General features: G+C 43.7%; 1 protein-coding gene across 8 annotated transcripts in view; it reads right to left on the bottom strand.

Moving 5' to 3' along the window:
* QKI (QKI, KH domain containing RNA binding) overlaps positions 1-21,303 on the bottom strand; it is a 125,738-nt gene that overhangs the window by 60,411 nt on the left and 44,024 nt on the right. For all 8 annotated transcript variants that reach the window (XM_090280064.1, XM_090280065.1, XM_090280066.1 and 5 more), the window contains exon 3: positions 10,077-10,193. In XM_090280064.1, coding sequence (XP_090136190.1) covers positions 10,077-10,193 — 117 coding nt within the window. The remainder of the gene's footprint in view (positions 1-10,076; positions 10,194-21,303) is intronic.

The following is a 21,303-nucleotide window of genomic DNA, read 5'->3' as shown; positions in this document are numbered from 1 at the left end:
TGTGGGTTCAATCCCCGATCGGGGCATGTGTGGAAGGCAACTGATGGATATTTCTATCACATCAATGTGTGTGTCTCTCTCTCTCAAATCAATCAACCAAAATTACACCCAGACAATAAGTGTAGCTAAAACTGTCACACTGCAACTTACTGTCACCCTTCCAACTGAGAATAAAAACTTAGCATGTTATCAAAAACATGAAGATAATGCACCACCAATTTTTTAAAAACAGCATTACTCTTCTTTTTCCTAGATAATTAGGTAATACATATAACCTATCGTTACATGAGATTCTTAAAATAGTATTTTCTATGTCAAGTGATCAGTTTTCTGTATTTAGAATAAAGATATTTGAATTTGGCAAAAACTTTAAGTTAAAAAACTTATGAAGACCTTTACAAAAATTCCTATCTACCCATGATTTCTATTTACTCTTCTCTACGTATCGAATAATTCACAAAATAAATCACTTCAGCAATGTGAGAGGCAGTTCTAATTTGTTTAGACCCATCAGCTGTGGCCTCATCCTGGCCTTAAAACAAGTTATGACTTGAAAAAGAAAAGAATTATTCACATCTTTAAAAGCAAGAGTTAACACTACACATGATTTAAAATAAAAATCAGCATGTTTTAAAATAAAAAGAACAACAATGCAATATCTTTAAATAGTGACCTTTTATAACCAAAGGAGTAAACAGAAAAACTGCCAGGAATAGGATGGTCACTAGGTTTATGAAACAACCTGATAATTTTTCATTAATGAGTGAAAAGTTTCCAATCGCAGTCCCTTGTTAAATCAGCTGACGCAGCATAATGATATACACGTAAGCAACACCCCAGTACTAATTCTGGCAACAAAGAACTAAACTACCTAAAAAGAACATTTTTTGTGTACTACACAACTAACTACAAGGTGCTCAAATATTCCTTAACTAAACTGCAATCCAATCAAGCCTTAACTTTAAAAGGCTCATTAACAGCATCTAGTGATAAAATGGACTCTCCCTTTTCACTGAAACTCGTGTCTCATTTCATCAGACACGGGCAATTAACTCTGCTTGGTATTAGATCTATGGCAGAACAATTAGCTTAAGTTTTACAGGTTACTTAAAGTGTTCCTTTACTAATGAAAACAGAGGTTTATTTTCATTGGATCCATTGTTTTAGCCCTCAAAGACGTGTCTCACCAATTTTAATAACTGCACTTTAAAACACGCAGTAGTAGAATTTTCATTTCAAATACTACGCGTCTATGTTCATGTACGCGGGCAAAGCAGTGACTCTACAGTAAGTGTATGGACATACTATCCAATCGGAAATAAACACTGAATTTTTACTGCACTGCCTCATACTCTTCTATTTAAAAACAAGGCTAAGCCACTTGAGTCCACAATAAACACGTAACCAGAAACAGAACAAATAATTCACTATAAAAAAGGTTTTATTTAAAACACACACACAGCGCACACATGAGGGAGGGAGAAGCGGGGGCGCAGAGCAGAGGCGAGGACTCCGGGGAGCTAGTTCACGGTCTGAAAAAGCAGCGGTCACCTCCAGAGCCGTGCTTCCACCTCGGCAGCCCGAGCTGCTGGGAAGTGCGTAACAAACTTCCCCAGCGTTCTGACGGGCTGACCGTGCCTGGGCCGTAAAATGTCTTCAACGGGACCCTTTACAAATTCCGTCTCTCTGGTAATTTTATTAGATTTTACAAAAGGGGCTGGTCCACGACAGCTTACATTTTTTTTTAATGGATTTTTTTTTTTTTTTGCAGATCAATTGAAAAGCACTGATTTAAACTTTTCCAGAAAGGCAAGCCTTCCCTTCTCTTAAAAAAAAAAAAAAAAAAAGCAACCGCTTGAGGTCGAATGCAATGTCCCATTACATTAAAAAAGAAAGTCTGAAGCTCCTTGGGAATTAGTTTATAGGTAGAGCAGAGTGTTTTTAAAACATAAGTACTGTAATCAAATATGTCCAAGGCTCTAAGGTTTAAGAGAATATATTTGTTTTAAATTCAAAGTAGAATTAAGATCAAAGGATTTAAGTGTCAAAGATACCGATTTTATCTCCACACAAGGAAGAGCCCTCTGAGCAGAGCTAAGACTGGTCATTTGTTTGTGGCCTTCAGCCCCTTCTCCCCAATACCCGCCCTCCATGCGAAGTTATCTTTTAAAAACCATTGATATATCGTATTTCCTACCTTAAAAGCATGAAGATGTCAACGTCCTGGTTTCAAAATAAAAAACCCTCTATCATAGTATTCAAGGGCCTGTACCGCAGACCTCGCCCCGTTTTCCAACACCCACAGGTCCCTGCCGCACCAGGCCACAGCCCCGGGGAGACGGCACCTGCTGGCTGCTGGTCTGAGCATCCAGGACAGCACCCCACTCACCTGCCTTGCGTGCTCCGCTCCTACTCCAGCCCAGCTTCTCCCTAGCATCCTGGAAACCCCCAACACGCAGAGAACTCACTGCTTCCTGGACACCCCACAGCAGTCCGCGTGTAACATCTGGCGGTAGCCCCGGTCACACTGCGCATCAGCTGCCTGTTGATACGCCTGTCTCCGAGGAATCAAACCTCCTTGAGGGCACATTCAGAAACTCTGTATTTGCTGCCTGAGGAGGCATTAACTGTGACAAGAGGTAGCAGAGGCTGAGTGACAACTGCTGGCGGTATAGGAACTGAAATACCACAGAATTACCACAAGGATGGTCAGACTCCATGGCCTTGGTAAGGGCCCCTCCAACCATGTTGTAAGTACTGTAACTTACATAATCACTCTTCTAAAGCAACTGATCCGTCCTCATGAATACTACTAACTACTCAATCAGATTCACAGAAGTAAGCGATTTACAGGGTTAACACTAAGAATCTGTTAAGGCCTTACTCTTCAATGCGTCGAGTCAAAGGTACCAATGCCAGGAAAAGGGGGCGCAAGGCAGGGATGTAAAGCAGAGGAAACCAACCTGAGGATTCGGAATAATTCATGGTGCAGCCACACAACGGAATACAGTGATGGTATTGAAAGGAATAAGGCTATCTATATACTCCTAAGTAACTCATCTCAATGATAAATGAGTAAGTAAAGAAACATATACTTAACAAGGTACAGAGAAGTGTAGAACATATAACGATCTACAAAGGAGAAATCACACTCGTACACAACACACAACTGTCATACTTCTGTAACTTTTATGTCAAAAATAGAAATGGAAGGCTAAATCAAAAACTAAATTAAACATTTACACAAATGGCACAGGGGGAAATAGATAAAGGAACCAGGGATAAAAGCCAGACTTCTCTGAAAATTTCCTATATGGTCCATTTGACCTTGGAACCACGAAGTATTTTTTAAAATTCTTAAAACTAGAAAAGCAAGAGGAACAAATGAGCTTAACTGTGGATCCACGGGATGGGACAGCTCTGACACTGAATAACTATCGTTTAAAATACAGTAACTTGTCTCTCCAGTGAAATACACCCTGAAAACAACAAGAACTGTGGAAACCTGTTTTCACTGATGACACTGTTGGCTGTAGTGTCCACAGTGTAATTGAGCCGTCTTGCATATTTTAGAATAAAGTTAATTATCTTGTGTTATTAGGAACCAGAATTTTCAGTGCAAAAGAGAGAAAATATGGATACAAGACCAATTAAGTAAAACAAAGGAGTCTTGATTTTGAGTGAGAATGAACCGGTGTGTGTGTCTCCTAGGTCTGGGCTGAAATCTACAAAGTCATGAGCATCGCTAGAGCCCAGAATGCAATCTCTAAATACTCACAGTATATTTTCACTAACGGTAACCAGGGCTCCTTAAAGAAATGGCTGATTCCACGTTGGAGGAAGAAATCTAAAAAGATGAGCCCAGACCACCATATCACACCAGAAAGCAAAGCTACTGGCCACAACTACTGAGACTGTGTCCAAAGGACCTAAGAGGTGACCTTGAAGTGGCATCCACAGGCCAGACAACATAATGAGTTAAAAACACTAACTGCAAAGAAGTGAAACACATCAAAACTGTTTAAATACACTGACAATGATACTCAAAAGGAAACAAAACACACACCACTACTTCACCTTTGGAGAATCACTAGAACCAACTCGCCGTTTTAAAACTAGTGAAGAAGAATTCAGCATTTATTCAGCCTTGGCTATAAAAGTACACCTGGCTAATGGAGGAAACAGGATACAGCTCTTCTGCAACTAAAACCAGAGCGAGGGCGCTAGGTTTTATGTGCCACCACGACGCTACCTGTGAAATATTCTTTCAGAAGGAAGAAAGGAAATGAGGGAGGAAGGGGAGGAGATTTGAATGGGATTAAAACTTTCTTGCTACCAATTTACAAGAAACACAGGGGACAGAGTGTGCGCACCACGTAATGCAGTCGGCGACAGGCACGGGAATTCTTCGGGACACAGAGCTCAGCCCCCTCACGACACCTCGCATGGGGAAACGGGGCTGAGCGGGGCGCACAGCAGGAGCTCTGTCGGCTGCTCTGTGTGCGCGGCCCTCCTTGGATGCCATGCAACGAGCTTTCTTAAGAGCACGTTCATGCGACAAGAGGGAACCTGAACGCTGACAGGGCATTTGATACATAAAGGAAATTCTGTGGTTAAAAACACGCACGGCCCTGGCCAGCAATGGCTCAGTTGTTCGGAGCATCTTCCGTAACCCTAAAGGTCGTGGGCTCGGTTCCAGGACAGGGCACAGGCCTGGGCTGCGGGTTCAGCCCCCAGTGAGGGCACGCACGAGAGGCCACAGGGGCCGTTCCCCTCTCACGTCACATCGGTGCTTCCCCCCCCCCTCCTTCCCCCCCACCTGGGGTCAGTGAACGTGTCCTTGGGTGAGAATTAAAAAACAAAAACAAACAAACAAGAAACACAACCATAAAAAGCCTTCTATTTTAGAAACACCTACTAAAACATTTACAGATTAAATTATGTCTGGAACTTGCTCCCCAAATCATCTGGGGGGACAGACAGGAGAGTGAGGTGCATGTGGAAGGAGACAGGCAAGGCCGACCCTGGGGGATGGAGAAATCTTGTGTAAAATGTGCCACGGTGAAAGTTATTTTAAAGTGAACCATACCTATGCTAAAGGGTGAGAAAAACCAAAGTATTCAAAAAGCTGGATAACACAGGCTGCTTGGTAACTGTTTGTCCCTGATGTCATGTCACAGTGACCGTAGCCACTGCAGTTACCCACCGAAAACTGGTACAAATTTGGCGTCTTTCTGTCGAGACAACAGTTAATGCCTCCCCTTAGAAGAGAAGTCTGAGCCACCCCCAAACCAAGCAAGCCTAGCGGTGCGTGTGGCTGTCAAGGCCACCCTGAACAAGCCCCTCAGTGTGCCCGCCCGTCACCCAGGGCACCGTCAGACAGGACAGAGCGCAATGACCTGGTCAGCTGACAGCAGACAGCAGAGGGAGTTGGGGGAGAAAACACCAGTTATAAAGCATCATGTATGATATGATCCACGTTCTCTAACGTGTGAACATGCATGTAACTACATGAAGAAAAATCTACAAGCAGACACACCAAGTTGCCAACCAAAGGAGCATCTAGAGAGAGCCGGGCACACTTAATTTTTCTTCAGATCCCCTGTACTTTTCAACTTTCCTAAAACTATCACCTATTAAAACATCTATTACCATAAGAAATAAGCTATAAGATATTTAAGTATGTAATATATATGAAAAGCAGCATGTGAAATGTTATGAAAGTCTACCTATGTTTATAACTATATGGGATGTCTTCTGTCACATTTCACAAGTCATATTCCACAAGACACTGTAGTTCCTCAAGAAGTTTTAGAAACGTCTCTTAAAAAGGAGAGACTGTGGTCAAATATATCTGGGAAACAAGTGTGAATTTAAAAACGGATTGAAAACTTTATTTCAGATGTATCCAATTTTACATTCAAAGCTCATGTTCCTGTGAGAACAATCGGTACGCTAAATTTGAGCGTCTCCGCAGTGATGTGGGGATCTCATGACGTCATTAGGCAGAAACAAGGACATGGGTGAGTGACTTCACCGCTTTAAGCCTCCCACGCTGAGAGAGGGACGCTGTCCGTGGAGGCTGCTGCGAGGCTCGGAGAGGACCCCCACACACTGTGCAGAGCAGCTGACCCCACCCAGCCGCGGTCAGCAGCGGCTCTAGAGCAGCCCCCAGGCCCTCTCAGTGCTCGCTCCTTCGTTTCATCAAAGCGCTCTGACCACAACGGCTGAGTCTCGCTGGAACTTTCCAGGACACACAATGTCCGACCGAGCCGGCTTTAGTCTCCTGCACACACTTCGCCCGTCAAGGTTCGGGGCCAGGAGCGTGGCGCAGACTCACGGGCGTGACCAGAGCCCAGCCTGCTCGTGACCAGGAGGTCCCAGGGAAGAGCTGCAGGGTGTGGGGGGTACCGGTCCCCAAGGGTGTTCCTTGCAAGGACTATTCATAGTGATTCCCACAGGTGGGCTTCATGTGCCGCCTTAGTAATAACTGTAACCCCCCAGCAGCTCACCAGGGACCTACGGTCACGCACAGAACGCTCTTCTGTCTCAGTGACTCAGGTGTCTCCACCGGCCACACTGGAAGCCAGCCGCCCGCCGCCTCTGCTGTTCTGAAGGTGCGCCGTGCCCTCTGGCACCTCACGTGGCCCCTGCAGCCCTGTCACCTCAACTGAGAAACCACAAATAATCCATCACGTTCTTTTCCCCAAATTACTTCTCTAGCATCTCTAACCTGTTCTAGCACAGCATTTCCCATCAGAAAACAAGGGATTAAATCTTGTCTAAAGAAAGGAGTTGTGAAAATCAAAAGAATAAAACACAGAAAAATTTCAAAATACATTATCACTCAGAGAACAAACAAAAAGCTTAGAGAAATCACACTGACTTCATGAAGTTCAGAGTCTTCAATATTCAAGTTCTTCTAATATTTCTGAAGTTGCTATCACTCTTAGAGATGGCGTGTAATTAGAAGACAGCACACGACAGAACAGAATACAGGCTTGAGGCTCAAATTCTGACTGCCTTTTTTTTACATCTGACCTTTGGCAAATTACTCAATCTCCCTGGGCCTCAGCTTCCTCATCTACAAAGTGGAAATGATAAAGCTCAGATTGATTAACTGTATGTGAGGTACGGAGAATAACGCACGATCCGCAGCACCCCATAAATCTCAAGGGCCACCCCAACAGAGCCGGCTCCCACTGCAGGTGTCCTGGCACTGTCAGGGACGCAGGTGCAGCCAGCGGGCCGCAGTCGGCACCGCTGGACGCTGGCCGGGCGCCAGGAGATTTCCTAGTCTCTCAGAAAGTCTCACTGCAGCTCCTGCTCTCAGGTTCCCATTTATCCCAAATCAATGTTGCTGCGCCCATCAATACCGCTCACGTGGTATCAATCCAAGACAATGAAAACGGAAGTGGCATCTTCACTCCACTGCTTCAAACCAGCAGCTCAGGAAGATACTGTACTGCCTATCTTCCCAAAGAATTAAAAGCCCACGGGGCATACAATCGTCTCTATTAACAAAATCTTTTATGGTGGTCTGGATGTCAGGGAGGGAGGGGCATCTATGCCTGTCATTCATTACCTAAATGAAACATTTATTCCTTTCCCAGACATTTTTCCAGGTGCTACTATGTGCCAGGTAGTCATCACACACCAGGAAAACATGCCCTAAAGTAGACATGGTCTGTTTGCTCTCACTGACTTTGCCACTTGAATGACAAACACAGATCAGCAAACAGCATTTCCATCATAATATTTTAGGGCAATCAGTAAATTAAGATTTATTTTCGAGTTTTCTTCGCTTTGACATAAATGGACAACTGCAGAAAAGGTTCAAGTCAAATGGATTTTCCTTTGGAACACCAGAAATACACCTCAGCCAGGCTTACTATTTACATCAATACCTCTTTTTCTTTATATATATTTGTCACGGTCTTTCTCAAAATAACAGCCGCCAACAAATGACAATATATTCCATTTTGACTTTAATTTTATTAACATTTTTAAGAGCTCATTAAATAAACCACAGCATAACCCAAGGTGATTTTAGTTAATTTATTATGTGTAATAGATTTAAAGTAAGATTTTGGAAGATGCTCCTGGTATTATAAACCTATAAATTCTTCACAGAATCCATATACCATAATATAAAGCATATGGTAACCATCCCAATTCACTTAATACACCCACCAAGTTATGTGCATCTGTAGCTTTTCATTAAACCTAAATTGTAATCTACAGCCAATCTTTTGGTGTTTCACACTATTTTCTTGCACATATATGGATATTCTGTAAGCTTAAAAGTTTAATAGACAGCAGTAGAAGTTAAAAGTATATGAAACGTGTGCACCGTTTCTACGCATGGTTAAGAACAAAGGAGACAAGACAGAATACGGACACGCCAACGACCAGAGAAACAGAACAGAAAGGCCGTGAGAATATGGGACATTCAAAGGTCACCAAGAACAATTACTATCATTCCAAAGCTTAAAAATCTGTAGAATTCCCGTTATACATCTAAGAGTTTAAACATAAAATAAACTATAGAAGAGTGTTAAGATAAAATTAATAAGAACAATCATTAACATTAAATAATTTTTTACTGCATGCCAAAACACCATTCTAAGTGCTTAAGGCTAATTTAATCGTCACAAGCACCATAAGAGATAAGTCACATTACCATTTCCATTTCATATCCAAGGTCAGTCCAGAAGGTATCCAGCCACGTAACATGAAAAACAGAGACACTGAAGAAGATACAAGACACAAGAACCATTCCACACAGGGCAAGGACACCTCAGTCCCCTTCAGAGCAGGCCCCTGGGACCTCACGCAGCTCTCCCAGTCGCCATCAGCTGCCCCAACATATTTTCCTGAATCTCATCGGTGGTCTGAAATCTCTTTCCTTTCAAAGGTGATTTAGTTTTGGGAGAAGCCAGAAGTCACAGGGCGCCAGATCTGGGTGCTGGGGGGCTGCGTCACCTGGGTGATTGGATGCTTCCCCAGAAAACTCTGCACGAGACGTGATGCACACAATACCCACATACACTCAAGGCGCACTGACACGCTTGCCTCATCTTCAAACTCAGAGGACAAGATCAAGGTATAATACATTTTTAAAATATTATCACTGAGGACTTTTTACCTCAACTTCTTAGCTACTGACTCATTATTGGTCTGTGGGGCAGAAAACATGAAGGGAGAGCTTAAACAAAAGGGGGCGGAAGCTCCGAAAAGAAACCCGTCTGAACGCAGTCAGAGCAGCCTGGGGTCTCCGCAGCGGCTCAGCGCACACGCCCCAACATGAGCTGACCGCAGCTACCACCCGACAGCCCTTTCCAGGAAAAGTATTAAACAAGCAAAAAGCCCTCCTAACAGTATGTTTACTCATTGGCAACAAAATCTAGGGTTTCTTAAAATATATAGGTCAAACTTTTTTACGCAAATAGAAAGTCAAAAGTATTCTGCCTCACAGTATCACTAGATAAAAGGAAGTCGACTAGGCAAATGAAACCTTCTTGAAAACAAGATTTAAAGTAGAGAGTTAGGTCTTTATCAAGTCAACTAGCAAAACAAGAATTAGCAGGAGAAAAAAACAAACAAAACACAGAAACAATATGTTTTACAGTAAAATGTCCATAAAACTTATGATCAACACAAATGTTGGTGAAACCAAAATGGGGCTGGTCCTAAGCCTTCTTTTTCTGTCCCTAACTCTCCAAATGATGTGACATACATTCATTTGACTGTTCTCATCTAAATCTCAAAAGAAACATATTAGGTTTTCCAGACTTTGTTACATACCTTTATACACATTATAGCCTCCCCAACCCCCAGACTGGAAGCTTCTCGACTGTAAAAACCAAGGTTAACATGACGGACTGAGAGACACTTCAGGTAGCGAGGTGAAAAATAATTAGCAGGGCAAAATCATAACAACACCTTTAAAGCGTCCAAGGTTTGGACATGAAATAATGCAGCGCTTCACAGAGAAGACCCAGATGGGGTATCAGCATACAGAAGTTTCATTCAATTACTCGCAGGAAGACTTGCCTCCGTGTTCGAGAACTTACCTTCTTTTTATCCCTCATTGAGCCTTTGCCTCGGACCATTATTTTACATCCCGTTTCTGCTTCAAGCTGTTTAGCTGTAAGTCCTCTAGGTCCAAGGATTCTCCCAACAAAATTAAACTGGAAAAAAAAGTCACCATACATTATTTTCTCGAATTTATAGCTCTTAAAATTATCTTAAAATATATCTACTTTCTCAAATTAAATACTTTTTAATACTAGACTGAAATAGAATTAAGAGTCCTTATGAACTTCCTTGCAAGTTGCGGGGTGTTAAGTACAATAGCTCATTGTTTAGCACAAAACAATTCATATGTATTCATACAAAGAACAAATTAGAAACAATACAATCTACCTGGAAAAGGCACTATATGGTACTGCCCATCAACATGTAACATAAAGCAAAGCATATGCAGAACCTTGGATGCCACCCAAGAATTCAAATGTCCTCCACAAAACTCTGTAAGGATGGTCCTCGGGGAACTGCTCGTTACGTTAAACAGTAATTGCTTTTTTTTTTTTTAAAAAAACTAAAATCCTTGGGAAAAAATTCCTGTTATTTACCTAATAAGTTAAGTTCAACTCTCCCCAAAGCACGGGGTCAGAGACTGTACTTGCAGGCTGCCTATCAGAGTTCCACCCTGGCAGCCATCGGGACTCCACCCTGTACTAAATGTTTAAGTCCTAAATCGAAAGGACCCTTTTCCATCACATCCCTTGCACAAATTTATGCCTGTATCCTTCTTTTCTTTTCTTTTTTCCACCCTACCTTTAACTTACACTATTTTTGCAAGGAGGCTTACCTCTTTTCATGAATAGGGCAATGATTAAAAAAAAAAAACTGTATAAATAAAGAGTTAGCATCCCTCAACAGAAGCTTCTAGCATTCATACACAGAAGTTGTTTCTTTTTAGGGGCCAAGAAGGCCCAGGTGAAGAACAGAGCAGTGAAGAGTCCATTTCCATCGTTCACATGCCATCTGCATAAAAGGCAGTGACTTGTATGTGTCAAGCCCCTGTTCTGTCCTTGCACTTGACCGTCGCTGGTGTGTCACTGCTCAAGTTCTCTGCTGTCAGGGCTGAAGAGGCCGGGGCCCTTATCAGACTTTCCGCCCCCCATGGCTCTGACCCCGCCTCACGCAGCTGCTAGCCAGCACCGCCACACCCTACGAAAAGCGATTTGCAAATGAAAGATGGGAGGCGCACATCAGGGAGTCCTCTTCCCTCAGACTCGGATACAACTTGTTGCACCCCAAGTTCAGACTGATCCTATAAGCATCTGATCTGGTTCTGTAAGATCCCAAATTCTGAAATTTGCCTGAACTATCTCTATATATTCAAATAAAACCCCTTTTCCCTGTGTAGATCCTCAGCACATGGGACTTTTTACCCAACCTGAAGTCCTGCCGTCATCCCCATCACTGCTGCTCCTTTGAAGGTAACCTTTTTCTTCTTTTAGCTACTTTTAAGTTTCTTCCTACCATCAGTTTTAAGCAGTTTCGCTATGATCCGCCTAAGTATGGCTTCCACACTTGGAGGTTCGGGGTTTCACAGATCGGTGACTTTACTTCCCTGGTGTGAAAGTCCTCAGCCACAACCCCGCCAGCACTGCCTCCGGCCCCTCCCCCTCCTCCTAATCCTTCAGTTACACCCACAGTTGTTCTCACTGCCGCCTCTGGCTTCTCACACCCCCCTCGTTTCTCCATCCGTCTGCCTCCCAGGGTTGAGAATTTCCAACTGATCTGTCTTCCAGTTCACGCATCCTGTCCTCGGATGGTCCTCAGCTTCTGTTAAAGCCGCCGATTCCAGTAAACGTGCGTTTCAGTTTAATGTGCCTCTTGTAGTCTACATTCCTGCCGCATCTCTCCAGCTTGTCTTCTGCCTCATGTACACAGTACATGACATCTTATCAACAGTCCCTGTGGATCTGCTCCTACTGTTCCGTGGTTTCGTCACGTCTCTGTTAAGGTCATCTTACCTTCTTGTGCGTGCAGTTATTTTTTAGTGTGAACCAGACACTGTACATACTAACTACCTTACAGAAATAACACAGGGCCTTAAGTGATACGAACTTCCTCCAGGGAGGACACATATCACCTTTTCTGCCGGACACTTACTGCTCCAAGCAACTCAGGGCGATCTCAAAACAATTCCCGTCACTGAGGCTGAGAAAACGGGAGGCTGGCATGCTGGGTCCGCGAGGGCCTGGGAAAGCCTCGCCAGCAGCCCTCACCCAAGCTGGGACTGGAGATGAGAGGCAGCCACACAGACAGGTGACAGACTCAAGCGCTGTCCCCAGGGTCAGCCTCCCAGCAGTCCTCGCTACATTCGGCAAACAAACCCAGAAGAAAAGAAGGTCCCCAAAGCCAGACGTACATTCTGGACTATCAGCCGCCCTGTTCAGGACCCCACGCCAGGCATTCTTCACGATGCTGCTGGGTCTCTAATGCACTCAGCAGATGCTTGGTCCTAGTTTGTTTTACTGGAATTGCTCAGAGAGTCTGAATTAACCTGTTAGTCTCAAACAGAGAAGCCCATGGCATCTTTTTATAATCCTCACCCAAAGATAAGTTTATTGACTTGGGGGGGAGAGAAACACTGATCAGTTGCCTCCTGGATACCCCGTGACTGCCACCTTTTGGTGTGCGGGACGGCACTCTAAGCAACCGAGCCACGGCCAGGGCACCCACGGCATTTTTAAGAGGCTGCCTTTGAATATAAATAGATCTAGAGCTGACATAACTTCAGGAGGTACAAAGTAAAAATATACTAGAATAGGGTGGGGACGAGAGAAGACACACATTTCACAGAAAGTCTGTCCACAGGCCTGGCAGGGTCACCGAGAGCAAGCGCTCCCTACTCTTCTGCACCTCGCTGCTGGGACTCTGCCTGTTTACTCCGTCGTGGGTTCTGCAGAACGCCCGCCCACTCCCCCCGGGACACACAGCTGTGACAGAGACAGGGGTCTGCGCGTCCGTTCCTCCCGCGTTTTACTTACTCTGCGTATTTTTCAGTTGAATAGAAAAATGCCTTCTACTTTCAAATTCAATTCAATAAAAGTTATTTAAGGTCTGCTATGTAATAAAGAGTGAAATAGATGACTGAGATTTAAAAAAAGAGAAGAAATTCCGCTGCTCTCACGAAACCTGTGAAAATTCCTTTACTCTATCACCCCGACTGTTCCCTATAACAAGCAGCCTCGCCAGCTAGGCCCCAACCACTGAGCTCCACCCCGACGCTTCTCCAAAGCAGCCCGTACGCTGGATGTACAGGGTACGTCTCAGACAGGGGAGGGGTGCAGAGATGCCTCAGGAGTACGGGTACTTTGGGGTTTAAATAACTCATTGTCCCTGACGTGTGTCCTTTATCAAGCTGGCTGGCCGACACTTGACGACACATATACACTTAGAAGACCCTCTGCGGCACATCTTATTCTTTCCACATATTCAACCTCTTCTGCTGGAACCACAGCATTAAAATTACATAAAAAAAGACTTCACCACAGCTCAGTAATCCTCACAGTTATTACTTATTCATAAGAAATGTTTTAAAACCAAGATATTAACTCTGTAACACAACATTTTTGTAACCTTAAAAATGAACCAATCTCTACTACCCAACCAAAAAACCCAGCTCAAGTGTGTTCAAGTGCATCCCACTGGGAGTCTAATACAATTGGAACTGCCAAGGTCATCCTTCTCAGAATGCTGTAAGTAGAGAGTAAAAAAATTAATCATAGCAGCTGCTTTGTCTGCTGCAACCAATTTCCAAGTTAATATTGTTTGCCTTGCATTAAAATTCATTCTGTGTTGATTTATCATGCTAGTTCTGCAGCTTCATTCAATTAAAACAATGTCACAGCACATTCAAAGAAAACCATTTCAAATAGCCTGAGCTAACTGCAACTTTAAAGACCAAAATAAGGGAAAGAAAGAAAAAAGACACTCATTAACCCTATTGTTTGCAAACAGACCTTCTCTATGACTCACCAATTATATTTAAGCCAAGGGGCAGATTCTTTTCTAAGAATTACGTCTAATGCTGTTCTTTGCTGCTCACTCCATTTTAGACAGAAACCAATGACAGTATAAAAAGCATCATGGCATATCTTTCCAATAATTTTTTAAGATATCTACAATTAAAGATAAAACCTCTGTGACACCCTATTAAGACAGGTAACTAATAAAAACAAATAATTACCAAAAGCATTTCAGTGAAACACTTCTAAGAAATGGTAAGGAGAAAACATGCATTTCTGAAGGTTATTTTTTACACAGATTGATAATCTTTTTAAATATTGCGTCTAACATTTCTAAAGTGATTTTAATTAGACACCTTACAAACCTTACATTATATCACGTAAGTACCACAGGAGGTATGAAACACACGCAGGTGTATTTGTCAACGAAGCCTTTTACTTAGCAAATGACAGAAAAAGGACAGAAGTGAAGCCCCTCAAGTGCAGCCCACACAGTAGGCCTCTCTCACGCAGGGGTGGGTGTGAGACGAGGAGACCCGTCACTGCCTGGCAGTGCGGCAGGCCCTCACTAACTGCAGTTCACTCGCTGTAGCAGGGACGAGCGGCCCTGGGGACGTGACGCTTCTTCCAAACGACCACCCTAGGGTAAAGCTTGGCTGCACTGTGCCTCGTTTGCTTCAAGTCAGAGAACCCATGGACGGCATCACGTGAGGACGCACGTACCGCAAGACGGTTTTTAATTAAAAATGCCAGAATGAATGCATCAACATGTCTTGTTTTGGGGGGAGACAAATGCCTTATCCCTTTTGTATCTTCATATTAATTCTAGGTAAGCAACCAAATGTCTCCTTATACTAGATAGTAATTGCTATAAGGAATCATTCTGGAAAACTTTTCAAATATGTCAACTTTATATACATCTTCTGGTGGTGGCACAAGCTACGTAAGAAGAGGCACCAGCAGCTTAAGGAGGGAAATAGTAACCAGTAACAACCAAAATATGACGTCTATGCCATATGAGTTTGGATATCCTAAGTTACACAAATCATCTTTTGAGTATAGATATCACTGGGAAAGACTCTGAAATCACCCCAAAAAAAGTCAGGTGAGTAAGATAGATAATTCTCTCTATACAAGCTACACAGCAAGTGCTTGGGAAAAGACAATGTAGCCAATTAAAATAACAATAGGAGGCAATGAAGGCCACCAAGGGTTTTATGGCACAAGAACAGGACAGAACACCCGACAGGGCGGGGTACAGACTCACCTCACACACGAGGCCCTGCAGCAGATCCCAAACTGTATCTCTAACCTGTTCTTGCCATCACCCTTCTGCTCAGACACACGAGCCTCACTGTCCTCTACCAACAGCAGATGCCTTTCCAGCCTCCCTGTAACCTTCCTGTCCTTCCGCCCACCAGGACGGCCGCCTTCCGCATCACAAAGCGCTTGTTTCTTCTGTGGCTCCCTGTGCGCGCGCCCAGGCCTGGACAGCCGGGCTTTTCCTGCGCCATGCGAGCATCCCAGGGCGCTCTGTGGCCACCCTCCCAGAGCCCCGCCACGCGGTCCGTGCAGGGACCCGCGCGTCTCCTGCACGTGGCTCCGAAGTCAGGACCCAGCACCTGGTCTCCTTTCCCTCCACACCGCACATAGAAAAAACTGGCACTTACTCAAACTGCTGAATGATACAATTTATGAGAGTTCCCAGAAATCATACGGGGATTGTTTTTTCACTCCCATAATAAAATATACAATCACTAATTAAGTTATATGCAGCACAGGAACTCTCATACATTTAAGAAATTTCTCAAATTGTAAGCCTGACTGATGATCTCAGATAAAATTCCAAATGACAGATAGTGTCATAAAAACAAAACCATTATTTCCACTTGCCGTTTCAATAAAGAAGTATCATGAGTGCAAAGACCACGTCATTCCGTACTTCTTAGGTGTTGATACATGGAAACACGTTTTATTAATGAGTGTCCCAGTACGAGCCGGCTCCCAGTGCTGAGGGTGGCACTGGAAGGCAGGTGCCACTGTCACCCACCGCCAACACGTGAGGTTATAGAAGCAGCCCAGACCCTAGGACACCCAGACCGATCAGCACAGCATCACTCATGCCTTCCCCCTAAGGACCTTACACAGACACTCTAACCAAACCAGACGCTCACAGTCAGCTTTCTCAGTCTTATGGCTCATTCAAAATGTTCGGTAGGAAGTTTTTCAGACTCAAGTTTATTGTGTTTGTAATTTCTCCTTCACTCTACCCCAAACCATACCATTACGCTCCTTTTACGTAACCACACCTTGCCTTCTCAATATGAGGTCTGTCCAGAACAGTTCCAAGCACTGTTAATGTAACAAGAACAGTTTGTGTGACATCGATGTAACCTGACAGCCAAGGAGAGGGGACTGGAATGCGTATGCATGAACAATGACCACCTCACTGTACTAGTGAGCGGGTGATAAGATGCCACCGAGTGAGCATGTGTACTGTGTGGCTGTCACATTCAAAATGACTGAGCGAAATGGGCAACGGATCTGCATCCAGTTTAGTGTTAGGCTTGAACATTCCTCTGTGGAAACTATGTGGATGACTCAGAAGGCCTCAGATATGGGCAACTGGTGACTGGCAGCTTCCTGCTCATGCATCACGTCTTGTGCAGAGTTTTTTGGTGAAACATCCAATCACCCAGGTGACTCAGCCCCCTACAGCCTAGACTTGGTGCCCTGCAACTTCTAGCTTTTCCCAAAACTAAACCACCTTTGAAAGGGAAGAGGTTTCAGATCATCGATGAGATTCAGAAAAATAAAACGGGCAGCTGATGGTGACTGGGAGACCTGTGTGAGGTCCCAAGGCGCCTACTCTGAAGGGGACTGAGGCATCACTGTCCCATGTGCAACATTTCTTGTATCTTCTTAATAAATGTCTCTATTTTTCATATTATATGGCTGGATACCTTCTGGACAGATCTTGTATTGTCACCTGTCTGTACTGATTGGGATTACTGTCTTAGTCATCATCAAATACATCCTTTTAATCTTAACTGAACTGTCTATATGGATGAAAATCTTTATGCGATTACGACTTCATCTTCATACTTTAATGACAAATAAAGATAACTTCAAAAAAAAGACAAAGAGAATATAATTATTTGACTCAAGACTGAGCTTACAAGGGTCACCTCAGACTCTAAAGTGAAGTCAAGGAGATGAAATACTCGTATGGAGTTCTGATCATTCATTAAATACTTCCTAAGCTCTTTGAAATTGATTTATTCAGTTTTGCTGTATAAATATTACCTGCCCCATACACTCTTCCAACAGAATTAATTTAGCTCTGACAGTGGTGTGTTTTAGGCACAAATTTTAGTCGAATCGGACCTCCTGGTATATGTCTTTTATCCCTGGTTAAGTGTTTCTACACTGTTACAAACAACTCAGCTTACAGTGGCTTTTAATTAAATAATATTCTGTTTCTAGGGACGCTTATCATCTCTTACTGCCGATTCCTCTACAATGTTAAAATATAAACCTTATCCTCCTGTAGTCTCTACTTTCAATGAAGAGCTCCCCCGACAAAGCCTCTCTCACTCCTCGCCTCTGCATGTCATAGACTAAGACATCTTACGATTTTAATTAATCTGTCCCCTTTTCTTCATTTCAACTGCCACCACTCGGTTTAGGTCTATGGCTGTCACAGCACCGCTGAGAGCAGGCCTGGCTCTCCCTGCCACACCAGTGCCAAGCACAGGCTGCACACGGCGTCCTGGAAGAACGATGCCAAAGTTCATACTCACATCTCTTTAGCCTTCACGTTCCTAAAAACTTCCAAATTTATTTTTCTTTTGTTTTAATTTATCCTCAAAATTGCAAATTTATACTGCTTTTATACAGCCCGACAAATAAAAAGGCAAAAACTAATCAAAACTATCACTGTTCTATAACCCCAAACAACACAACATAGAGACACAGCTTTAATTTCAATAAATCCCTTATCAAACAGTAAGGAAAAAATGATCACACCCATGTGAAAGAGATGACAAGTGCATGGCAGGCAGGCTGCTCACTTCTCCTGCACTTGGGGAAACGCAGCTTTTTACCGCAGTCAGAGCTAGATTTCAGAAGTGCCTAATTTATATATGAACTGTTCTGTTCTAAAGAGTTGGGTTTATTAAGACATACAACATGCTTTCCCAATAAAATAATTAAATTTAGTTCCATGACACCTCATTTAGAAGTTAAGGCAGATTCTATCAAAAACTATGGTATTGTCTGTTCAAACAAATTCAAACCAAAACACGGCAATAATGATGAGTTCCTTCACTCCCAAAATAAACGTAGGTCACCTGCTGCAAACCGGTACTCAGACAGGGGTCAGCGTGAAGTGACACCATCTCCCACTGCTCCACAGCCCGCCTGTTTGCTGCGTTTGGAGGGAGGAGAGGCAGGAGCAGGAAGACTCTGTTCCTGACTGCGTCACTCCCTCCGTCTGGGGACACTGCTCTCTCAAGATGGGCCAAGAGCAGACAGGCACCTCTCTTTCCTCTATCAGCTAACAAACACCTCAAAGTTTCCAAAATACATTAGCACAGAGAAGCAGGTTTCTCTTCAATCTCTGTATTATACTCCTTTGGTTATTTTGGTGAGAATCTTAAAGATAAGTCTTTTACAACAATAATTTTAACAGAGCAGATCTTAAATCTTTTGGATAAGAGAAACGATAGACAAATCTGTATCTCAACTGAGGCTGACTACATGTGTTTACTCTGAGAACGTCTATTATTCTTAGAATTGTTAAACCTTGAAAAAAAACTTGAGTTAAATGTATTGTTTTCAGGCTCACTTGAAACATTTTTTGGAGTAATTTCTATTAACATCCTAATAAATTCTGTGTTTCTCAGACCATAAAGAGCCTATTAAATATTTGGTACACAGCAGGCCCTCAATACACTCTTGCAAAGTGAAAATGAAAAGTAAATCTCAACACCCAAAAACCGGAAGTCATGACATCAACCTTTACAAAATCAATCTGTTTAAAATTCTAAGTCAACAATAACAATTTCTCTACCTGAAACTTAAAGACATGCTTCATATTATGAATTCATACTACGAAACTAAAAACTTCAATGGGTTAATAAGTAATCTGAGACACTAACTCTACTCAATAGAAACATATACTAACCTTAAAACCAAGCACCTATGTTTAACAGTTTGCTGTATACACTACTAAAGGAGAAGACGTGTACACCTTACGTTTAAGATGGTGTACAGTATTTTCACTCATAATTAGGATCATACCCAGGCAGAAAGTAAGGTTTGACCTAAGCTGAAAAGGGTGACAGGGAGGATCATTCAGTTTTGAGTAAACACCCCCAGGGCAGGAGCCCGACCCCAGCCAGAGCACCTGCAGGGGGGCCACCGAGGGACGCTCCTATCTGACACTGCCTGTCTCGGCCTGTCTCTCCTCCCCGCCCCTTCCTTTCTCTCTAAAATCAGTAAACACATCCTCAGGGGAGGGTGAAACAAAAAACCTTCGGAAAGATGACTGCACCGACCCTCCCTTCTCACCACCTTCCAAAACGGGGGCCAGCTCGACCGCCGATGTGCAGGTGACAGTCAGAGAGTGAAGAAGACGGCCAATAACCCTGTACTAAGTCAGGGGCTTTGACTGGCCACACTTTCTCTGCAAACCCAGGAAAATTAAATAGAATGAAAGCTTAAAATTCACGCTCCACCATTAACAAAGAATATTATTACAAGACAATAGCAAGTACTGTGAATAACATTATAAATCTATATTATTATTGCAGCCAGACTGGGATCCTACAGGCTTGAAAGGGCTTTCATCCAACTTACAGACCTTTGATGCTGCTTGTCATCATGAGAAGCTAGACCCAACACACACCTTTCAAGGCTATAATCATTCAACATTAAAATACATTTACAAACACCAGAATGACAGAGTCATATTCATATGGAATCTCTGGGAAGAGTCTGGCTACAATTTCATCATCTCACATCCCAAGCCAACAGCTGAGGACCTGATCTGCCCACGTCTGTCCAGAACAACCCCTCTCCCTAGAAGCCAGGCCTGGCCCTATCTGGAACTTACCTACCCCTCTGGGAGACCCTATAAAACTGTTCTAATTCAGAATCGGTAACCAGCAAAACCGGTGACAGAACTGGTAGTGACTTACTGAGACACAAAGCCTTTTACTGTCAGCAATCAGAGTTACAGCCATTCGTATGGATTCAAGTAAGTCCTTAATAACTACAGGGGCCAAACTGCCAGTCCCACAGTCTTCTCTGCGTTCACGTCTGTCACTATATGAATGTGTATAACCGTAAAGAGTACTAAATGACTTAATGCAACGTATCTTCTCTTCCCTCTAAAGACTGTGGGCTCCTTCAGGGGAGGACTGCTGTTCTCACTCGGGCACAGGAACCACACTGAGGGCTCTCTCTGAGGCCATACATTCGCTCTCTTTATCCCCCCAAACATTTCTGAGGTGCCCCCTATAATTTAATAGACCAGAAAACAGATTCCAAAAAGTGAGCATGTGCTCAAAGCCAGCGGGACAGTTTCCGTCCTTTTCAGGAACTATTTCCCCCAGTCTCCTCCTCACTGGGAACAGTGACTTCACAATGCAGCCTCCCCATCTCAGCACTCCTGACGCTTTGGGCAGTGTCATTCTTTGCTGTGAAAGGCTGTCCTGCACGTTTGGGATTTTTAGAATAGATGCCACTAGCAACCCCTCCGAGTTCTGCCAACCAAAAACATCTCCAGACATGTCCAATGTCCCAGAGGGGCAAACCTTCCCAGCTGACAACGGCTGAGCCAGCAGAACCCTCGTGAGGGTACAAGGGCAGAGGCCTTACCCGGGCGTGAGTCGTCTAGCTGGGCTTGGGCACCCCAGTGACCTGCCACGAAAAGAGAAGCTCCAAGGAGCTGCTGCCCCTTTGGGCTGCGTCCAGCAGGAACCCCACTGGCAGCCAGCCTAGATCAAGGCCTAGATGACCTCCGCTCGGCCATCAGCAGAACCTTAGCCTACATCCAGCACAGACCCAAGCGCAGACATCGGTGTGTGTCAGTTTAAGGCCCTGAGTTTTAGGACAGCCTATGACAGAGCATTATTGTGGCACCTGCTGAGAAACATCACTGGTGAGGGGTAAGCCAGGATTCAAAATCTAGGCCTGTCTGGCTCAAAAACCCACCATCAGCTCCACCAGGGAGTTTTCTCAACCA

This window comes from Furipterus horrens, unplaced genomic scaffold (assembly GCF_987537825.1).
Source record: "Furipterus horrens unplaced genomic scaffold, mFurHor1.1.pri manual_scaffold_6, whole genome shotgun sequence".
In the NCBI taxonomy this organism is placed as follows: domain Eukaryota; kingdom Metazoa; phylum Chordata; class Mammalia; order Chiroptera; family Furipteridae; genus Furipterus; species Furipterus horrens.
Note: the sequence above shows the minus strand (reverse complement) of the source record. Positions and strands in the feature narration are given on the sequence as shown.